General features: G+C 47.9%; 1 protein-coding gene across 1 annotated transcript in view; it reads left to right on the plus strand.

The window, feature by feature from the left end:
• Positions 1-21,416, plus strand: part of COX11 (cytochrome c oxidase copper chaperone COX11) — a 28,621-nt gene that overhangs the window by 837 nt on the left and 6,368 nt on the right. Inside the window, exon 2 of the mRNA XM_077459613.1 lies at positions 15,339-15,494. Within this exon, the coding sequence (XP_077315739.1) occupies positions 15,339-15,494 (156 nt within the window). The remainder of the gene's footprint in view (positions 1-15,338; positions 15,495-21,416) is intronic.

A 21,416-nucleotide genomic window follows, 5' to 3' on the forward strand; every position in this document is an offset into this window, starting at 1 on the left:
ACTCCTTCTCTCTCCGCATGTGTCATCTTGCATTTCTCAAAGCGTTATCCACTTGTAAGGCGTTTCAAAAATGCCGGCTTGTAGTGGACGCAGAGGATGTAATATCAAACCGAGGCTTGGTATGCTCAGACGAGCAGGACGCGGAGCTGTGACGTCATGTATATGCGACGCGTTTCTTGAGCGTGCGGGTCGAGCTAGAAAGATGACCGCTCTCTTTCGTCAGGCCAAAAAAAAAGAAAAATAATTGGAGATTTTTTTTTTTTTTTAACTCACCTCTAAAGCCTGTTGCTAGGGGGTCCCTCGTAATCTGACTCCTTCATTGCCCAGGCTGGTGACATCACTTCGCCTCAGCGCCGCACAGTCATCTGGGACCTGTCACGTGTCCCAGCTGACTGTGCGGCGTATCACGACTCCGCTCGCGCATGCGCAGTTGGTGCCCGGCTGTCAAGCCACAGCCGGATGCCCACAGTAAGAATACCGGCGCCGCGAGCGGAGCAGGGAACGAGGGGGGGCTTCGTTCCCCCGCATCGCTGGACCCTGGAACAGGTACGTGTTTGATTATTAAGTCAGCAGCTGCAGTATTTGTAGCTGCTGACTCTTAAACATTTTTTTTATTTTTTTATTTTTTTTTAGGGGGCACCCCACTTTAAGTAAGAGATTTCAGACATGATACAAGAGATGGTTAGAGACTGCAGACTGCATTTTTCTTGACCTTTTATTAAAGTAAAGGTGCCAATAATGGCCAAAAATTCATATTAATTTAAAAAGTTGAATATAATACAATTATATATAAATATTTTTAAAAAACTTTCGATACCAAGATTTTCATTCGGTGTACCCCCTAGATTTTACTGTTGTGGGTTTGGTAACACTTTAACTCTCCACTAATACTCTCCCAACCTCACAATAAAAAGCATATCAAATGTTTAAACTGAGAACCTGTACCATTTTTAGAAAAAAATGAGGTAATTTTGAAATTTGATGGCAGTAATGCATTTCAGAAAAGTTGGGACAAGGACATGTTTGCCACAGTGTAGCATCCCCTCTTCTTTAGCAGCACACTGTAAATGTCTGGGAACTGAGGAGAACAGTTGCTGGAGTTTTGGGAGAGGAATGTTGTCCCATTCTTGCCTGAGCATATGCTGCTCTAAAACCCGGATATACCGTATATACTCGAGTATAGGCCGACCCGAGTATAAGCCGAGGCCCCCAATTTACCCCCAAAAAAACTGGAAAACTTATTGACTCGTGTATAAGCCGAGGGTGAGACATGGCTGTCCATCCCTGTGTGTCCGTCCATCCATCCCTGTGTGTGTGTCCGTCCATCCATCCATCCATCCCTGTGTGTGTGTCCATCCATCCATCCATCCACCCTGTGTGTGTGTGTGTGTGTGTGTGTGTGTGTCCATCCATCCATCCATCCCTGTGTGTGTGTCCCGTGCAGCCTTGTGTGTGTGTCCAGCCTACCTGTGTCCCGAGCCTCCGTCCCGAGCCTCCTCCGTCCCGAGCCGTCGTCCCGAGCCTCCGTCGTCCTGTGCCTCCTCCGTCCCGTCCCGTGCCGTGCTGATGGATCGCCGCTCCAGGATCGCCGCTCTTCTCGGCGGCCATTCTACAATTCAAAAGCCGCGCCTCCGCCTCCGCCTGTGATAGGTGGAACACTCAATTTCCCAGCAGCCTGTGTTCCGCCTATCACGGACATCCTCTCATCCTCGTCCGTAGTACGAGGATGAGAGGATGTCCGTGATAGGCGGAACACTGACTGCTGGGAAATTGAGTGTTCCGCCTATCACAGGCGGAGGCGGAGGCGCGGCTTTCGAATTGTAGTATGTCTGCCGTCTGTCTGCTCGATACGCTGATCGAGCAGTCAGACGGCGATGACTCGAGTATAAGCCGAGGGGGGCACTTTCAGCCTCAAAAAAGAGGCTGAAAATCTCGGCTTATACTCGAGTATATACGGTACCTTTCAGCATTGATGGTGCCGCTCCAGATGTGCAAACTGCCCATTCTATACATACTAATGCAATCCCATAGAACTAATGATGCAGGCTTTCGATGCTGATAACACGCCAGAAGGGCCCCCTAATCCTTAGTCCAGAGTATGCAGCGCTCATGGTTGCCAAAAAGAATGTCCATGTCCAAGAATTTCAATCCTTCTGACTACAGAACAGTTTTCCACTTTGCAACAGACCATTTTAAATGCACTTTGGCCCAGAGAGGATGGTGGCGCGTCTGGATCATGTTCAGATATGGCTTATTTTCATGATAGAGCTTTAATTTACGTTTTTGGATCGCCAAGTAAACGGATACCTAACATGTTCTTCTTTAAAATTTGCACACATTCATAGAATGGCGCCAAAGTTTGGTACTCCAACATCTCCATAGACTACGCTTTAAACCTTTTTACAGGTTACCAGTTTAGACCTTTTCTAGACCTCTAGAGACACCGCACATGTGTGGTTTGAATACCGAGGGGTTGGGGGGAGCTTTTATTATCACTTTATTTTATTCATACTTTTTTTTTTTTTTTTTTTTATCACTTGTGCAATGCAATCATCCCTTGTAATAGGAATACGGCATGACAGGTCCTTTTTACAGAGAGATATAGGGTCTATAATAGGGCTGCAACTAACGATTATTTTCATAATTGATTAATCGGATAATAACCTTTAAGACCCTTTCACACCACACCGCCCATAGCGTGGTGTGGTAAAATGCTGCTATTTTTAGCGGTTTTACCGCCAGATTTGCGCCGCATTTTACGCCCGCTAGCGGCCGAGAGAGTTAAAACCACCGGCAATATTCCGCAATAGCGGCATTTTGCCTGCGGTATTACAGCGCTGCCCCATTGATTTCAATGGGGAGCAGCGGTGGAGGAGCGGTAAACACACCGCTCCAAAGACGCTGTTGGCAGGACTTTTCCCTGACGTCCTGCCAGCGCACCGCTGTAGTGTGAAAGCCCTCGTATGGATATTCTCATCCGAAAACCGATACATTTATGGCCAGCATTAGGCTCGGTTCACACCTATGCAGTTTACTTTTGATCCATTTCTACAGTGCTTTTTGCTGTGCATTTTGCATTTGTGCAGATGCGATTTTGCTGCAATTTGCATTTTGCAATTTTTCTGCTTTTTTTTTTTTTTCTTTGGCCAATTTGTTGTTGGACGGATAAAAATAACGCAAATTGTTGCAAAAACGCAATGCATGCTTTTCTGCAGCTTCTCCATTGAAGTCTATTAAAACAAAAAAGCACAGTTTTGCAAAAAAAAAAAGTCCTTGACCCTTTCCAAATACGCAGCAGCTGAAAAAAGCCTCGATGTGAACGTGTCCCATAGGAAACCATGTTAAATGAACTGTAGTGTGTTTCTGCAAAAAACACATAGGTGTGAACCAGGCCTAAGACATTTTAGCAGCAGCATGCTTTTTTTTTTTTTTGTATCATCTGTCATGGGGTTAAAAAAAAAAAAAAACTACAATTAGTCCTTTTATAGTACAAAAAGAGCAGATAATCGCTACTATAAGGGGATAATTTATACTGTGAAACGTTGAAAGTAATAATATATATTACTTCTATCATATCTATAATAATGAATACACTCAGAAGTATTTTATATGGGCATTTTAACTAGGAGTCAGACATGAAGCTCTATGAAGGGTGGAAGGGAGATATAAATCTTTTATATAAAGTAGTTCTAAAATCTGAGACTATTTATTTATTTTTTATTTTTTTCATCGCTAACATTAATTTAAATATAATGCACAATACTGGTAAAATTTTATTTTATCAAATAACTTTTTATTGTTTCCAACAATGCATTACACTTCATGCTGTATTGCGTCACATTAGCTCAACAAGAAAGAAAATGAGCAATCGTTAGGGGCCTCCCGCCCGTTGACCCACCACAGGGAGCCTTTTGGAACAGGTACAGACCAGGCCAAAGAGACTCCTCCACGATCAACTGGGTCAGCACTGGATATAGATATATAGTGCCACCCATCATAGTGTCCAGTGAGGTAGCCCAATAGCTAGGTACAGATATCTACAAATGTTACTAACTGCTCACTCCAGTCGTTGTTTTCAAAGCAACTTTCTAAAGGAAGGCACATGGAAACGAGAGCAAAGGAGATTAGAGAATCAAGAAGATAAAGAAAAGGAAAGAGATACTAAGCGATAAAGAAAAGAAAGGGGAGAGCAAAGGTGAGAGAATAGGAGATAAAAGGGATAAGAGAAGGGAGAGAGAACTTTAAGAAATAGAAGAGGGGTGCGGGGTGGGAGGGAGAGTGGGGGAAGGAAGGGGGAGGGAAGAGGGGGGTAATCACCGTGTGTGGTCCCCGCGCCAGATCACATCCGGTCCTCCCGAAGATTCCATGGGCTCCAGACCACATCATGAGCCTCAATCCGGTCCTGTATCCCGGCGGTCATCCTCTCCATTAATTCCACGTCCCTAATTCTAGTATGGAGCGCACCGAGGGTGGGGGGCTGTACTTTTTTTTTTTTCCAATGTAGGGCAATTAGACACCTCGCCGCTGTCAGGATATGTCTTGACAGTTTCTTTCGGGACCTCGTCAGTTTAGGAAAGGGGATGCCCAACAAGAAGGTCTTGGGGTCCAGTGCCACCTGCTGATCTAGGATAGTAGTCAAGAGGCGCTGGACCTCTTCCCAAAAGGGAGCTATAAGGGGGCATTGCCAGAAAATGTGGAACAGTGTACCCCTGTGGGCCAGGCACCTCCAGCATCTGTCGGAGGAGGTGGGGTAGATGGCGTGAAGAACGTCCGGGGTCATGTACCAGAAAAATAAAATTTTATACACATTCTCCCTGTAGAGCGTGCACAGGGAGCTTTTTGAGGCCTGGGACCATATCGTCTGCCACTGCTCCTCCGTGATCTCCCCACCCAGCGCCTCCTCCCACTTGAGCATATAGGTATGCTTGCCTTTCAAAGCTTTAGGGGGAGCGTTGATTATTTTATAAATGGCAGATATCAATCCCTTTTGGGCTATGCCCGCTAGGATTACAGTCTCAAAAGTGGAGGGCGGGGAGAAGCGCAGGTCAGAGGATATGGTCTGGGCATAGTGTCGTATCTGTAAATAACTGTAAAAACTCTGTCGCGGGAGGTCGAATTTAGATTGAAGGTCGGCATATGGCATCAGTCTCCGCGACCTGGGGTCCACCAGGGTCCCCAGATGGAAGAGATTCCGGGATGACCACGGATGGGACATCGGGTATGTCAGGCTATCTGGCACCTTAGGGTGATATAAAAAGGACGTCAGGAGCGACTTATCCGAGGATAAATCATATACCTTAGAGAGCTTACGCCATAGGCCCTGCAGGTGAGACATAGTTCCCAGTAATTGGGCCCGGGGGACCAATGCTGCCGCACTCCAGAGCATACTATTGGGGTGAGCTGGGGCCAGCCAAAGTTTCTCAATTTCCGTCCATCTATTATACAACCGCTGGGTGAACCAGGAGATCACCGCTCGGAGCTGGGCTGCCTGGTAATACTTAACGAGGTCCGGAAACGCCAGACCCCCGTCCGAGCGGGAGGCAGTCATTACAGAGCGAGGTATTCTATGGCGTTTGTAGTTCCATGTGAAATTGAGCAGATCCGCTTGCAGTTTTTTCAGATGGTGGTAAGGTATGGGGATAGGAAGGGTCTGGAAAAGGTAAAGGAGTTTCGGAAGGATCGTCATTTTTACAGACACTATCCTACCAAAGAGGGAAATCTGGTGCTTCCGCCATTGGGAGAGTAGCTGTCTGATAGTGCCATACAAGGGCGGGAAATTTGCCTGGTATAGGGAAGCGAAAGTCGGGGTAATATGTATCCCCAGGTATTTCAATGAGGAGGTTTTCCAGTGATATGGGAAAGTGGATCGGAGATGGTCTACCTCCAGGGGTGGGATGTTTACCGGGAGGGCTTCCGATTTTGAGGCGTTAATTTTATAACCCGATAGGGCACTGTAGCGATCTAGCTCCTTGTGTAAATTGGGCAGGGAAATCCTAGGCTGGGTCAGGGTAAGGATAACATCATCCGTGAACAGTGAGACCTTAAACTCCCTATCCCTAACCGGGATGCCCCTGATATCCTGATTCCGCCTAATGGACGCCGCCAGGGGTTCTACGCAAAGGGCAAATAATAAGGGTGACAGGGGACATCCCTGGAGTGTGCCATTAGAGACAGAGAAGGTCGAAGAAGTAGCGAAGGGGGTCTTAACTTGAGAGAACGGGTTGGAGTAGAGGTGCCATATAGCCTGCAGGAACGGTCCCCTCATCCCCATGTGTGTCAGCGTGGCGAACAGGAAGGGCCACCCCAGTCTATCAAATGCTTTTTCCGCGTCCAGGCTCAGGAGCAGGGATGGGATACCCCCCCTATTCGCCACGTCAACCAAGTCTATAACCTTCCTGGTATTATCACCAGCTTGACGGAGAGGGATGAATCCCACCTGATCTTTATGTATAAGGGAAGGGAGGACCATGTTGAGCCGCAGGGACAGGAGTTTTGTAAAGATTTTCAGGTCTGCGTTCAAGAGCGCAATAGGCCTGTAGTTGGCACAGAGGATAGGGTCTTTATCCGGTTTGGGTATCAGGGTGAGAAAGGAGCGTTGCATATCAGGGGGGACCGGGGTATTCAGCAGGAACACGTTAAACAATCTGCTCATGTGTGGGAGCAGTAGGGGTAGGAACGATTTATAGTATTCATATGGCAGGCCATCCGGACCCGGAGATTTATGAGCCGGTAACGACTTGATGGTTAGTTCTATTTCCTCCTCTGTAATGGGCTTATTCAAGGAGGCTAGATCCTGGGCTCGGATGCGGGGGATCCCGCTGTCCGTCAGGTATTGTTGCATGCGTTGGGAGAGCTCCGCCGACAAGGGGTCACTGGGGATGTCACGACTGTTGTACAGCTCCTCATAGAAGCTTGCAAACGTGTCTACGACCTCCCTAGGGTGGGAGACCACAGTATTGGCTTTAGTTTTAATCTGATGCGGGGTGGACAGGAGGTTTTTATCTCTAAGTTTCCTTGCTAAGGGAGAGTGCGCTTTGTTGCCCCTGTCGTAAAACGTCTGCCTGATCCTCAAGAGGCTCTTTTCCACCCGGCGAAGCGCCAGATCCCTAAGCGCCATGCGGTGCTTCGTTATCTTTCGGAGGGTACGCAGTGAGGCGGAGGTTTGCATGTCCCGTTCTAATTGCCCGAGCTCCCTTTCCGTTCGCAGTTTAGTGGCCTCGGCGTCTTTCTTCAATGCTGAAGAAAGGGCCATGCACTTACCGCGGATGACCGCTTTGTGGGCCTCCCACAATGTAGGGAGGGTAACATCAGGGGTTGCATTTTCAGCAAAATAATATTTCAAAGTCGAGACTAGTTCTGCCTGGGAGGGAAGATGTTGCAGGAGGAGAGTGTTTAGCTTCCAATTATAGGGCCTAACCACCGGGGCACCCAGGTCCAGCGTTGGTAGGATCGGGGCGTGATCCGACCATGAGATTGGCAGGACAAGGGCACTCCGGACCATTCTCAGTGTAACATTGTTGGTGAAAAAGTAGTCTATGCGGGAGTGCAGCTGGTGGGGGGCCGAGTAGTAAGTATACTGCCGATCTACCGGGTGGAGGGCACGCCAGGCATCGAAGAGAGCGTATCGCCGGGTCAGTTGGCGAAAAAGTTTTGAGTCCCTAATTGCTTTAGCCGAGGGCGGCCGGGGCATCGCCGCCAGGCGGTCCGCAGTAGCTGAATGGGCCAGGTTGAAGTCACCCCCCACCACTAGGTAACCGTGGTCTAATTTAAACAGTCGCAGCAAGAGTTTAGAGAGAAAACTGCTGACGGGTATTCGGGGCATATAGGGTACACAGGGTGATCGGTTGGGACCGCCACGTGCCTTTAAGTATCAGGAAGCCTCCCCCGGGGTCACTGTAATGATCAAGGTAGGTAATGATCAAGGTAGGTAAATGGGGCTCCGTGACGGATCAGGATGGCCACGCCTGCTCTCTTATGAGACCCCGAGGATAGGTAAGCGAGAGGGAAATATCTAGACACAAAAACATGAGGAAACCCACTTTCTCGGGTCTCCCAAGTGTACCAGCCTAAATGCGACATGTCAATAAGAAGGCACTTAGAGGGGCAGGAAGGGGACTCGGGGCAGTGTATGCGGGCAGGATCGTAATGTTCAGACAACGGTCCATAGGCCAACCAACAAACAAAATGGGCCGTATTCCCTTTCGCCACAAGGGCAAATGGAATCAAAAAAGAGAAAAGAAAAATATGCAAAAATAGCCACTGTGCGATGCTTCAGCCATGTCCTTGTCGGGCCGATTTTTTTTTTTTAGGTGCTTCCCGGTTACGAGGACGTTGTCGGGAGGGGACCTTCTGCCACAGTGTTGGAGGAGTGGGCTGGGTAGCCACTAGATCCCAATCCGGCAGCTGGGGAGGGCGAACGCCCAATTCTTCACAGAAGGCGCGGAGGTCTTCAGGATACCGCAAGGATGCTGTCTTGCCTTGATGTTTAGCTGTAAGGGTGAACGGAAATCCCCAACGGTAAGGGATGGCAGCGTCCTGCAAGGTGCAGAGCAGCGGCTGGAGAAGTCTGCGTTTCTTTAGCGTAAGCCAGGAGAGATCCGCAAAGAGTTGGACTGGTGTGTTTCGAAAGGTCACCACCCGAGCCAGGCGGGCCTGTCTCATTATGTCCTCTTTAATGTGGAACGAAGTGATTCTACATATGACATCCCTGGGGCTCGAGGTTGCATTTTTGGGGCGCAAGGCCCTGTGCGCTCTGTCCATCTTAATAAACTTGGTAGGGGGCTCCCCAAGAAGGTCATTAAATATTTCCTGCAGGATAATTTGTAGGTCTTCCGGGTCGTCCGCCTCCGGTATCCCCCTCACCCTTATGTTATGCCTGCGCCCCCTGTTATCCAAATCCTCCACGTGGCGTTGCATATCCCTCAGGAGCATGCGATGGTCGGCCCCCTGCGCTTGGGTCCTGTGGATCGCTATTTTGGTCTCTTGGATCTCCTCCTCAGCCATCTCCACCCGGTCCGCCAAAGGCCGTGCTTAAGTGCTTAAGGCCGGAATGTAGCATTTGTATTTCCGCTCTACATGTAGATTTGACGTCTTCGATCAATTGCTTAAAGTCCTCTTTAGTGGGAAATGCTTGCAGGTAGTGTTGCCACTGCGGGTGCATGGGCAGTGGGGAGGGCCCTCCAGGGTCACCCCCAACTGGTTGCAGGTGAGGTGGGAGCGCAGGTCCGAAACTCCCGGACCCGCTCGCCCGTGTAGGTGGGTAGGTCCCACACCCCCTCCCAGGCAGGCATAGGGGCCGGGGGGGTTTGATGGCTCTGTCCTTCCTCCCGTCGTGGGGATAGTCCCGCCATACATGCGGTGGGGATTGGGGAGCCACTGCGGTGTCATTGTGGGCTGGGAGTCCATGATGAGGCCAGCCTCTGGGCCTTGGGTGGAGGCGGCCAGGCCCCCGAGCTCAAGTCGGGGGCCCCCCCACTCCCCCATGTCCCTGATGCGACCAGGACAGCGGTTCCCCTGGGGGGGGGAGGGCGGGAAAGTCAGTATCATCCAGGGAAGGGGGGGACCCCAATGAACTGGCGGGGAGAAGGGGGTCCGACGCCGCTCTAAGCAGCCTGGGGAGTGTCAGCATGCACTGCGTATCTGTTGGGGGGGGGAGGGGAACCGCAACTCAAGTGCTCTGGGCGCCGTCCAGACTCCATGCAGCCCCCTGCCTCCCCCCAGCCATCCCCTCTGTCAGGTTCCCACTCCACTGCGGTGCATGGGGGGGGCTTCTGGCCCCATTGTTGTGGTCTCTGGCCCCTGGTGGCTGTGCACTGCCCTGATGCCTGCGGGGGGCTAGTCTTGCGGGTGCCAGGCATGGAAGGCGTCATGGTAGGCCTCAGGCCTAGTCCGGCGGCCCGAGGCGGGGTCGGGAGCGGGGATGCACTCACCCCGCCAGAGGTCCGATCGGCAGCGCTGGAACCGGGTGGCATCTCGGCCTCCTCAGGGCCCATGGAGCGGCTGTTCTGCAGGCTGGATGCCGGGGAGGTAAAATGTTATTTTAACTGTAATCGTAATGGCTTCTATTACCTCCCAGTCTATCAGCCTTTGGCCTCTCTTAACCGCTTGCCGACCGTCTCGTGCCAATATACGTCAGCAGAAGGGCACGTAGAGGCATGTTGGTTTGCGGACGCACGTGTCTGCCGTGAGCGAGATCGCCGGGGCCCGTGGACTCTATGTCCGCGGGGATACCCGCGATCATTTTGGAGAGAAGAAACCAGCATTTCCCTGTTCTGCTAGTTACACTGACACTGATCACCGCTCCCTGTAATCGGGAGCAGTGATCAGTGTCATGTCACATATAGCCCCTCCCCCCCACAGTTAGAATCGCTCCCTAGTACACACTTAACCCCTACAGCGCTGTGCAATATGTGAGCAACTGCACCTATGTCCAATATTAACCAGTTATGGGCACTGGGTACGCTACAATAACCCCTACAAACATCTAAATGCAGGTCTCTCTACTCCTGTGTAAGTGTGAATGCACCCTGTCTGCGATCAGCTGTGAGAATTCCAGCCCCACTGAAAGCAAGGCTCACTTGTAACCGCTCATGCAGCGAGCACATGCAAGTGATCAGCCCTGGATGCAGAAAGACACCCCGAGCGCAGTATGCAGTATCAAGAAGTTACAATGTAGCAATTCCACTTTAAAGCCCCTTTCACACTGGGGCGGGAGCGGCGTCGGTTGTTTTTAGCGCCGCTTTACCATTGTTTTAGCAGCGGTATTCGGCTGCTAGTGCGGGGTTTTAGCCCCTTGTCCGTGAAGGGGTTAAAACCACGCAAAGTACTGCTGCAGCAGCGCTTTGCTGACAGTATAGCCGCGCTGCCCCATTGATTTTAATGGGCAGGAGCGGCTCCAATGATGCTGCTAGCAGGACTTTTTTTACCGTCCTGCTAGTGCACCGCTCCAGTGTGAAAGCCCTCTGGGCTGTTTCAGGTCGGTTTGCAGGCACTATTTTTTTTTTTTTTTACAAACAAAATGTTTATTAAGTTGAGAAAAAAAAACTACAGGCACAAAGTACATAATACATACAGTACGTAAATAAAACGGAGTTACATCAAAAAATAAACCATCATTCTGAGTGGGAACAGCTGGTAGCATGAGCCAAACTAATGAAGAGGGTGCATTGTAATAACAAATAACACGGTCCAGTGGATAGGGGGTAAAGCAAAGCACTGAAACAGAGCAGCGCAGGGGGTACAGAGCAACATTACGGACAGTCTTGGGGGAGATAGGGTAAGGGGGGAGACCAAGGCGGCCGGATCCTCCAGAGGACAACTATATTGGGGATCAGGGATCAACCTCTATGTCATTACAAGTGGCTGCGTTACTTAACCATATATCCCATATCTTCCCATACTTATCAGGGCAGCCCCTATGTGCATATATTTCCTTCTTATAAGGAAGGACACCATTGACGGTAGCTATCCATTCCTGCACACTCGGGGGTGTCCCTCTCATCCATTTCCTTGCCACCAACAACCTGGCAAGAAATAATACCTCCTGTAGAAAAGTGATATGGGGCTTGTCAAAGTCTGGATCTGGGAATATCCCCAGTAAGCACTGTTTGGGGCACATGGTCAAGGGGGATCCCATCTCATCATGTATAAATTTAACAATATGGGACCAGTAATCATGTATTACCGGGCAAGACCACAGCATGTGGAAGAAGGTACCGGGCGAGCCATTGCATCTGGGGCAGCTAGGGTCTTGTACCGGAGTAAACCGAGCAAGGCGGGATGGGGTGATGTAGGCCCTATGAACAATATACATTTGGGTCAGGCGGTCAGAGAGTTTGGTAGACACCTTTTTGCATGTAGTCAGAGCATCTTCCCACTCCTCATCCTCCAAGTGTCCCACGTCCCCGACCCATCTATCCCTCAGCTTGTATGCAGAGGCGGCCGCTACAGGACGGAGAAGATCATTGTAAAAGAGGGAAATTAGTTTGGAGGGGTCCTGCCCCAGCAGGGTAGTTAAAATGCCCGTGCGGTCCAAACTCGGGGGGTGATCGCGAAACTGGGTCTGAAGGGCATGCCGGAGCTGGAGAAATCTGAAGAACATATGGTTGGGGATATGGAATTCATCTTTAAGCTGTTGGAAAGATTTAAGAACCTGATTACTGTAAACATCTGAGAGGTATGCCACGCCCTTAGATAACCACAGGCCACAGTCTGGTATCGACAACAGTTCCGGTAATCCCGGATTGTGCCAAAGGGGGGTGTGCGAGAGCATAGCGGGTCGTCCCAGCCTGCGTCCCACCAATTCCCATATCCTGCAGTGAGCATACAGCAGACCCCGGCGATTACGCAGCGCCTCGGGGTCCATATGAGTCTTAAATAGCACTTGGTAGGGGTGAGTGTACCCAGCAGACAGGGGTGAGCACACCAGGGTCAGATACCGCTCCCGGTCCTGTTTGTCCAAATGAAAAAAGTGAGAGAGTTGGGCAGCTAGATAGTACAGGTTGAAGTCGGGTAACGCTGCGCCGCCCAAGTCGGTGGGACATTTCAATACCTGCCAGGACAGTTTATGTCGGTTCCGCCCCCACACGAAGGAGTTAAGGATCGCTTCAATGTCTTTAAAAGTTCGAAGGGGTAGATATATGGGGGCATGCCAGAGGACATACAAAAATTGAGGAAGTACAATCATTTTTATCAGGTTAATACGGCCCATTATTCCTAGGGGGAGTTTAGCCCATGTTTGTGTTTTGGTTTTAAGAGTTGCAATTAATGGCTCTATATTAAGTTTAGTAAAGTCCGCGGGGGAGCGGGTAATCATAATACCCAGATACTTCAGGGAGCTCACCCGAATAAGGGGGGAGGAGGCTTGTTCCGCCGTGGGAGGGCCAAAGTCTATGGGAAGAATTTGGGATTTATCCCAGTTAATTCGTAGCCCCGAGTATTCCCCGAATACACTAATGGTGTCCAGGGCTGCCTTCAGAGATGGGCCAGAGTCTGCGAGGTACAGCAGCATGTCATCAGCGTAGAGACTAAGCTTGTCATGTAGCCGACCATGTCGCAGTCCCCCTATTCCGGGGTGCGGAGGCGAGGGGCTCCACCGCGATCGCATACAGGAGGGGCGATAATGGGCACCCCTGACGCGTCCCCCTGAACAGGGGGAAGGCCTCCGAGACCCTACCATTAACAAGAACCTTAGCAGTAGGGCTCTGATACAACAGGCGTATCCAATTGGTAAATTTGGGCCCAAAACCGAATCTCCCAAGGCAGCCCCATAGGTACCTCCACTCCACGGAGTCGAATGCCTTGGCGGCGTCCAACGACACCACCACCCTGGATCCCATTTGATCGTGGGTAGCCTGCAGGTGCATATGGAGTCTACGGAGGTTATGTGCAGTGTTGTAGGAGGGCATGAACCCTGTCTGGTCCGGGTGGATAAGGGTCAGAATCACCCCATTTAGCCGAAGCGCCAGAATTTTGGTGAGGATTTTTATATCCAATTGGAGGAGAGATATCGGGCGATAATTTTCCGGAAACTCTGGGTTTTTACCGGGTTTAGGTATCAGTACGATATATGCCTCGCGCATGGTCTGTGGTAAGACACCAGTGGAGTAGATGTGGGAGAATAATTCCTGCAGTCTAGGGAGAAGTGTCTCCCGGTATGTAGTGTAAAATTCGAGGGGCAGGCCGTCTGAGCCAGGGGCCTTAGAGGGCTTGATGTGAGATATGGCATTGGATATATCATCTTCAGTAATGGGAGCGTCGAGCAGTTCCACTTGGGGTCCGGTCAAGGCGGGTAATTCTATACCGGCCAGGAACGTGTCAATGTCCTCCTGGGATTTGTCATTGGTAGAGGAGTATAGGGATGCAAAAAAGGAGCGGAACTCCCCCCGCCACCGCGTCAGGATCTGTAATCAGGTCTCCAGTCTGGGAGCGAAGGGAGACCACCGTCGGTGGCCTGTGGTCCAGGTGTGCCAAATAAGCCAGTATGCAGGCACTATTTTTAACGCAATAGTGCCTGGAAAACGACCCAGTGTGAAAGGGTTCTAAGGCTCGGTTCCAACTGGTGCAGTGTAGAAACCCTGAAAATCTAGTGTGGGTAATGAATCGCACAGTGGTTCACACTGAGATCTGCGAACATCTGCGGGTGTCCATGCAAAGTTAATGACACCCGCAGATTGGTTTGCAGATCGCAGTGCGAACTGTGAAATGATGCAGCAATAAGATCGCATAGGTGTGCACACCCATATGATCCGATTCTAGTGCGAGCCAAAAAAAAGGGTCCTACACCATTTTGATGCAAATGCAATTTCAGCCATACAATTTGTATGGCTGAAATCGCATCGCATGTGATCTGCACAGCAATGCAGTGCGAATCATATATGATGTCTGCCATCGCACTAGTATGAACCGGCACTCAGGAGGCCTATTCATGGAACCTTTCTGTTTCAATCGTTTTTAATAAATGTTTTAGCAAAACAAAGAAAAAGGAGATCGCTTGGTAGAGCAGCAAACAATCCTTGCACACTCCAAGCATGTATCATAGGAGACCTACAAATGAAGAGCTTTAATAGGGATTAATGCCGACCGTAACACGCAGGTTAGGTCTGCCATGAGGTCCCCAGCACACTTTAACTAAAATGTGAGGCAGCACAGTTACTGAATATAAATCACTGGTAAAACGTTTGAACTTCATAAACTCTGCCAGGCCCATTCATAGCACCGTTCTAACCTCTGATCTGTAAGCCACTCCCTACTGCCTAAAGCTAAAACTCGGTTATCCAGAAGTGTCTGAAGATGGTTCATAGGGACTACTTGGCTGACACAAGCATGCTTGGTTGTGTGATCTGGTAAAGCTTGGGGTTAAAGTGGTTGTAAACCCTTACAAACCACTTTGACCTACAGGTAAGCCTAGATTAAGGCTTACCTGTAGGTCCAAGAAATATCTCCTAAACCTAGTAGAGAGCGGCACACAGGCACATTATCGCCGTTAGCAGCATGCTGCTGCTAATGGCGATATGCTGTTAGTGACGGCTCCTGTGCGCATGCACGAGAGTGACATCATCGCTGCTCCAGCGCTAAGAGTGGCCGGAGCAGTGATACCTGGAAGAAGATGGATGCTCTGGACTACAGGGGACAGCAGTGACATCGCTGGCTCCTGTGTCAGGTAAGTGACACATAATGGGCTACTATGCAATGCATATTAGCCCATTATGCTTTACCTTTGCAGGGAGACAAAGCCTCTTTAAAGCCTAGCTGTTCCTGGATCTGGCGTGACTGATCCATATATTTTTGTTTTGTGTAGACTGCTTATAACATTAATTACTTACACAGTTCTTGTTTAGTCTACAGGTCTTGGTGGAAAAGCAGTGGCTGGGCACGATTCAGAGCAGATTGAGTCTATGGAGCCTGTAAAGGATCGGGTCATTAAAGTCACATTTAATGCAGATGTACATGCCAGCCTGCACTGGAACTTCCGACCTCAGCAGTCTGAGATCTATGTAAGTACTCAGTATCAATATCATTCATCAGCGTGAAAAAAAAATGAATACATTGTGACTAAATGTTCTTTGACAGTAGAGGAGGATTACATTTTATAGGCACTTTATATACAGAAGTAAAGCACCACTTGTTACTGTCAGCAGTAGATTGTGCACATCTACCTGGAGGTGCCTTTTGGTATACAACACCCCAAACACATCAAGAGCACCAGATTTTGCATGCTCCAGTTTTAGTAAATCAACCCCATCAGGTCATGTTTCAAGCCATATGTATCTTTGTTTGAAATATCATATGCTAGAAAGTAAGGTTGGAGTTCCTCAAATCCACCACCTGCTTGTCATATGTGTTTTTTTTTTTTTTTTCTATATGCACTGGCTTGAAGGAATGTGGCCATTCCTTGCCATGGGTTTCTCACCTACACATGGCATGGTACTACAGTGTTTGTCTAGAGAAAACACTTTTTTTAATTATTATTTTTTTTTTTTAATCAAATCCTATTAAGTATTGATCAGGATCCTGGAGCTTGAAGACTTTGTCGACCAGGGGTCAGCAACCTTTTTCCACTTAAAGCAGAGTTCCACCCAAAAGTGGAACTTCCGCTTTAAGCACTCCTCACCCCCTGACATGCCACATTTTGGCGTGTAATTTTTTTTGGGGGGCGGACATAGTTTAGAGTGGGACTTCCTGTCTCGCTTCCTTCTTCCTGCTCTTGGCCGCCTAGGCATCTCCCTAAACGGCCCCTCTCTGCCAGCAATCTTCTGGGACACGTGACAGGTCCCAGAAGATTGCCTGGTCACTAGCAGAGCGCAGCCTGACCAGCACATGCGCACTGCATGCCCGGCCGTGATGCTGAAAGCTGTTGCGGCTGGGTGCCCACAGTGGCTATGACGGCGCCGGCGGAGAAGAAGGGGAGAGGAGCGAGGCTTCAGGCAGCCGCATTGTTGGACCGTGGGACAGGCGAGTGTCTGTTTATTAAAAGTCAGCAGCTACACTTTTTGTAGCTGCTGAATTTAATAAACTAAACAAACAATGTGTGGAACTTCACTTTAAGGGCAGGATTCAATGCAAGTGAATGCACGGAGGGCAAAATTCACCTGCTAATTAATGAAGTGGATAATCTGTACCCCTTTGCGTTACACAGCCCCGCACCTCTGGACCCCTATACATTACACAGCCCCCACACCTCTGGACCCCTTTACATTACACAACCTCCGCACTTCTGTACTCCTGCAGTGCACATATACAGTATAGCTGGACACGGAGGGGGGGGGGGACAGTATAGCTGGAAGTGCTCTGGTGTCTCAGCTCACAGTCTATGATGATCACTATAGTACAGGCAACTACACTAAAGCATCGTAAACATAGTACGATTGTTGGCCAAACGAGCATTAGATTTTTGTCTTAAGGGTGTGTGCCGGGATCTTGTCTTGCATACTAACGGTACACAATTTTGGTGCCACAAACACGAACATAGTGACGTGCTACGAGGAATTTCAGCTCTTGAGCGCCACCCTTTGCGCCCCTTCTGCTAATTTCGTGTTTGGTGAGCATTGATTCCAAGCATGCGTGTTTGTACTTTAGACTTTTGTGTGACAGATTTCTGTACTGACCATACGAAAATATGACAACAGACTGTTGTTCGCTGAAAATTTACTTATGAGACTTTGGACACATAAAGTTGCATGACAAGTCACAGCCCAATGATTTCAATGGCACCCGTTCCAATCTATGAAAATCAGCGACTTTGAAAAGGTACAGTGCCTTGCGAAAGTATTCGGCCCCCTTGAACTTTTCAACCTTTTGCCACATTTCAGGCTTCAAACACAAAGATATAACATTTTTATTTTTTGTGAAGAATCACCAACAAGTGGGACACAATTGTGAAGTGGAACGAAATCTATTGGATTTTTGAAACTTTTTTAACTAATAAAAAAATTAAAAGTGGGGCGTGCAAAATTTTTCGGCCCCCTTGCGTTAATACTTTGTAGAGCCACCTTTTGCTGCGATTACAGCTGCAAGTTGCTTGGGGTATGTCTCTATCAGTTTTGCACATCGAGAGACTGAAATTCTTGCCCATTCTTCCTTGCAAAACCGCTCGAGCTCAGTGAGGTTGGTTGGAGAGTGTTTGAACAGCAGTTTTCAGCTCTTTCCACAGATTCTCGATTGGATTCGGGTCTGGACTTTGACTTGGCCGTTCTAACACCTGGATACGTTTATTTGTGAACCATTCCTTTCTAGATTTTGCTGTATGTTTGGGATCATTGTCTTGTTGGAAGATAAATCTCCGTCCCAGTTTCAGATCTTTTGCAGACTCCAACAGGTTTTCATCCAGAATGGTCCTGTATTTGGCGGCATCCATCTTCCCCCTCAATTTTAACCATCTTCCCTGTCCCTGCTGAAGAAAAGCAGGCCCAAACCATGATGCTGCCACCACCATGTTTGACAGTGGGGATAGTGTGTTGAGGGTGATGAGCTGTGTTGCTTTTACGCCAAACATATCGTTTTGCATTGTGGGCAAAAAGTTCGATTTTGGTTTCATCTGACCAGAGCACATTCTTCCACCTGTTTGGTGTGTCTCCCAGGTGGCTTGTGGCAAACTTTAGACCAGACTTTTTATGGATATCTTTGAGAAATGGCTTTCTTCTTGCCACTCTTCCATAAAGGCCAGATTTGTGCAGTGTACAACTGATTGTTGTCCTATGGACAGACTCTCCCACCTCAGCTGTAGTTCTCTGCAGTTCATCCAGAGTGATCATGGGCCTCTTGGCTGCATCTCTGATCAGTCTTCTCCTTGTCTGAGCTGAAAGTTTAGAGGGACGGCCAGGTCTTGGTAGATTTGCAGTGGTCTGATACTCCTTCCATTTCAAAATGATCGCTTGCACAGTTCTCTTTGGGAAATCTTTTTGTATCCAAATCCGGCTTTAAACTTCTCCATAACAGTATTACGGACCTGCCTGGTGTGTTCCTTGGTCTTCATGATGCTCTCTGCGCTTTCAACAGAACCCTGAGACTATCGCAGAGCAGGTGCATTTATACAGAGACTTGATTACACACAGGTGGATTCTATTTATCACCATCAGTCATTTAGGACAACATTGGATCATTCAGAGATCCTCGCTGAACTTCTGGAGTGAGTTTGCTGCACTGAAAGTAAAGGGGCCGAATAATTTTGCACGCACCACTTTTCAGTTTTTTATTTGCTAAAAAGTTTAAAATATCGAATAGATTTCGTTCCACTTCACAATTGTGTCCCACTTGTTGGTGATTCTTCACAAAAAATTAAAATGTTATATTTTTATGTTTGAAGCCTGAAATGTGGCGAAAGGTTGAAAAGTTCAAGGGGGCCGAATACTTTCGCAAGGCACTGTACCTGCACTACTTTGATGGAATTTTGATCCAGAGAGTGTAAAGTTGGGTCAAAGCTGTACTCGGTCGCACCAAAGTCACACTCAAGTCGCTGTCTAGCCTTGGGCTACGTTTCCACTCAAAAGTTGTGCAACTTTGATCCAGCTTTACACCCTCTGGATCAAAGTTGCTTCAAAGTAGTACAGGTACCTTTTCAAAGTCGCATAAATGGGAATGGGTGCCATTGAAATCAATGGACTGTGTCTTGTCATGGGCTTTGTGTCCAAAGTCGCATGACAAGTTGCACTAGTCTAAACAGAGCCTTAAACTCATTACATGAAATGAGCAATAGAAGTTGATCTGTATACTTCCAAACTTTCAAAAATATTCCTTTGTACCTAATTTCTTTCATATTAATTCCTCAGCTCCCTCCGCCATTCACAGCAGCTGGTTGTGTGCGACACCATGCACACAGTGCCATGCAGAAATAACCATGTGGGTGTACACTGTAGAAAATCTGCAGCAGGTTGCATTGTGATGCCTCTCCCCTCCGATTCGCACATGTGCTTTGGACCATTATCTTGTTAAGATTGTTCCTCCAAATTTTTGACAGATGACCTTACATACTCCACAACTTTGAAACAGAATGTGAAGTTGACTCTGTGCAAGCTGCGTAGGCCTTAAAGCTGCAAAGCAACCTCAAGCCTGAACAATTCCACCACTAAGCTTTGGTTGAGGTTTTTTCCTAAAGTACTGTCTTTTTGTTTGCGGCAACTCGGTCATCTCTATGGTAAGCTGACAAAACGTCCGGCTTCAGTTTTGGGCTCCCCGGGGGAACAGGAGAGCCCGGAAAGGTACTGTAAGGTGATGGTGCTTTGGGGGACCCCTTCTGCCCGCCCCATGCAAAAGTGATCCAGCGGATATTTAACTGCTTGCATTGCTTTTACATTGTAGAGCTTCGATCACTGAAAAAAAGATACCAGGGCCATGACTGCAGTCATGAACTTCTCCAACCCAAGGACATATGGGTATGTCCTATAGGTGTGAAGTAGTAATCTCAAACTGTAGTCTTTATGAACAGCAATGATTTTTATTAACATACCTCTCATCCGGGATAAATTGGTGCATTCTCTTTCTCAGTGTAGATGCATATACTTTCACTCCAACTGGACACTCCTGTGATTAGATTTTGGGATTCTTGGCCACTTCTTTTAGCATCAGTCAGCTCTTGGGCTGAATTTGTTGGTCTGGACAAACTAGCAGTTGTTTGAAATCTATCACCTATAGAAAATGTTTCCTACCTTGGAATTTTATTGATTTCAAATCATTTGGCTTTTTTTTAAATCCCATGCCAGACTGATAGGCACAACCTTCTTTTTGAGGAGCATAGAGAGCTCTATTGATCTCGGCATAACACCACACACATCAATAGAAAATAGAACACCAGACCCTACATAGCTGAGGTTATGGAAGACTTGCATACTCCATATATAGGTTCTAATCATTGGCACTGAATCTGGAGCACTCAATTCTAATTTCGTTGATTTGAAGTGGTGTGAAATGTAGGGATGTGCTTAAGTATTTCATATAATCAGCATTTTAATTTTAGACTATGAAAATGAATACACCGTGTCCTTTTTACATGTAATTTGTTCAAGTATACGGTATTACTTTTTATTTGTGGTGTACTTTTTCACATGGATGTTTTGTAAAGCACAAATCAATATTAAAGTGAAAGTCCACCATAATTCTAAAATCCCTGCATCTATAGACCCCCCATTCTAATGCCTTGTACACACGGTCGGATTTTCCGATGGGAAATGTTTGTGAGCTTGTTGTCGAAAATTCTGACCATGTGTGGGCTCCATCGGACATTTTCTGTCGGAATTTCCAACAACAAAAATTTGAGAGCTGGATCTCAAATTTTCCGACAACAAAATGCGTTGTCGGAAATTCCGATCGTGTGTACACAATTCCAACGCACAAAATTCCACGCATGCTCGGAATCAAGCAGAAGAGCCACACTGGCTATTGAACTTAATTTTCCTAGTCTCGTATGTGTTGTACGCCAGCGCGTTCTTGCCGATCTGAATTTCCGAAAAACATTTGTGCGACCATGTGTATGCAAGACAAGTTTCAGCCAACATCCGTCGGAAATAAATCCACGGTTTGGTTGTCTGTACACGGCATAACACTAACCTCTCTAGCCACTTTAACCACTTGCCACCCAGGCCAATTCTAACATTTCATTCCTACATGTAAAAATCTTTTTCTTTTTTTTTTTTGCTAGAAAATTACATGGAACCCCCAACATTATAGAATTTTTTAGAAGAGATCCTAGAGAATAAGATGGCAGTCATTGCAACTATTTATCTCGCATGGTATTTGTGCAGCAATTTATCAAACCTTTTTTTGGGGGGGCGGGGAAAACATTTCATGCATTTAAAAAAAAAAAAAACGTAAAGTTAGCCCAATTTTTTTGTAGAATGTGAAAGATGTTACGCCGAGTAAATAGATGCAGGCATCATTCAGATATCACCGCTGAAAGCCTACATCTTATGATGAAATGCAGGTGG

Source organism: Lithobates pipiens, unplaced genomic scaffold (genome assembly GCF_037356315.1).
Source record: "Lithobates pipiens isolate NorthernLeopardFrog02 unplaced genomic scaffold, aLitPip1_a1.2 Scaffold_28, whole genome shotgun sequence".
Classification (NCBI taxonomy): domain Eukaryota; kingdom Metazoa; phylum Chordata; class Amphibia; order Anura; family Ranidae; genus Lithobates; species Lithobates pipiens.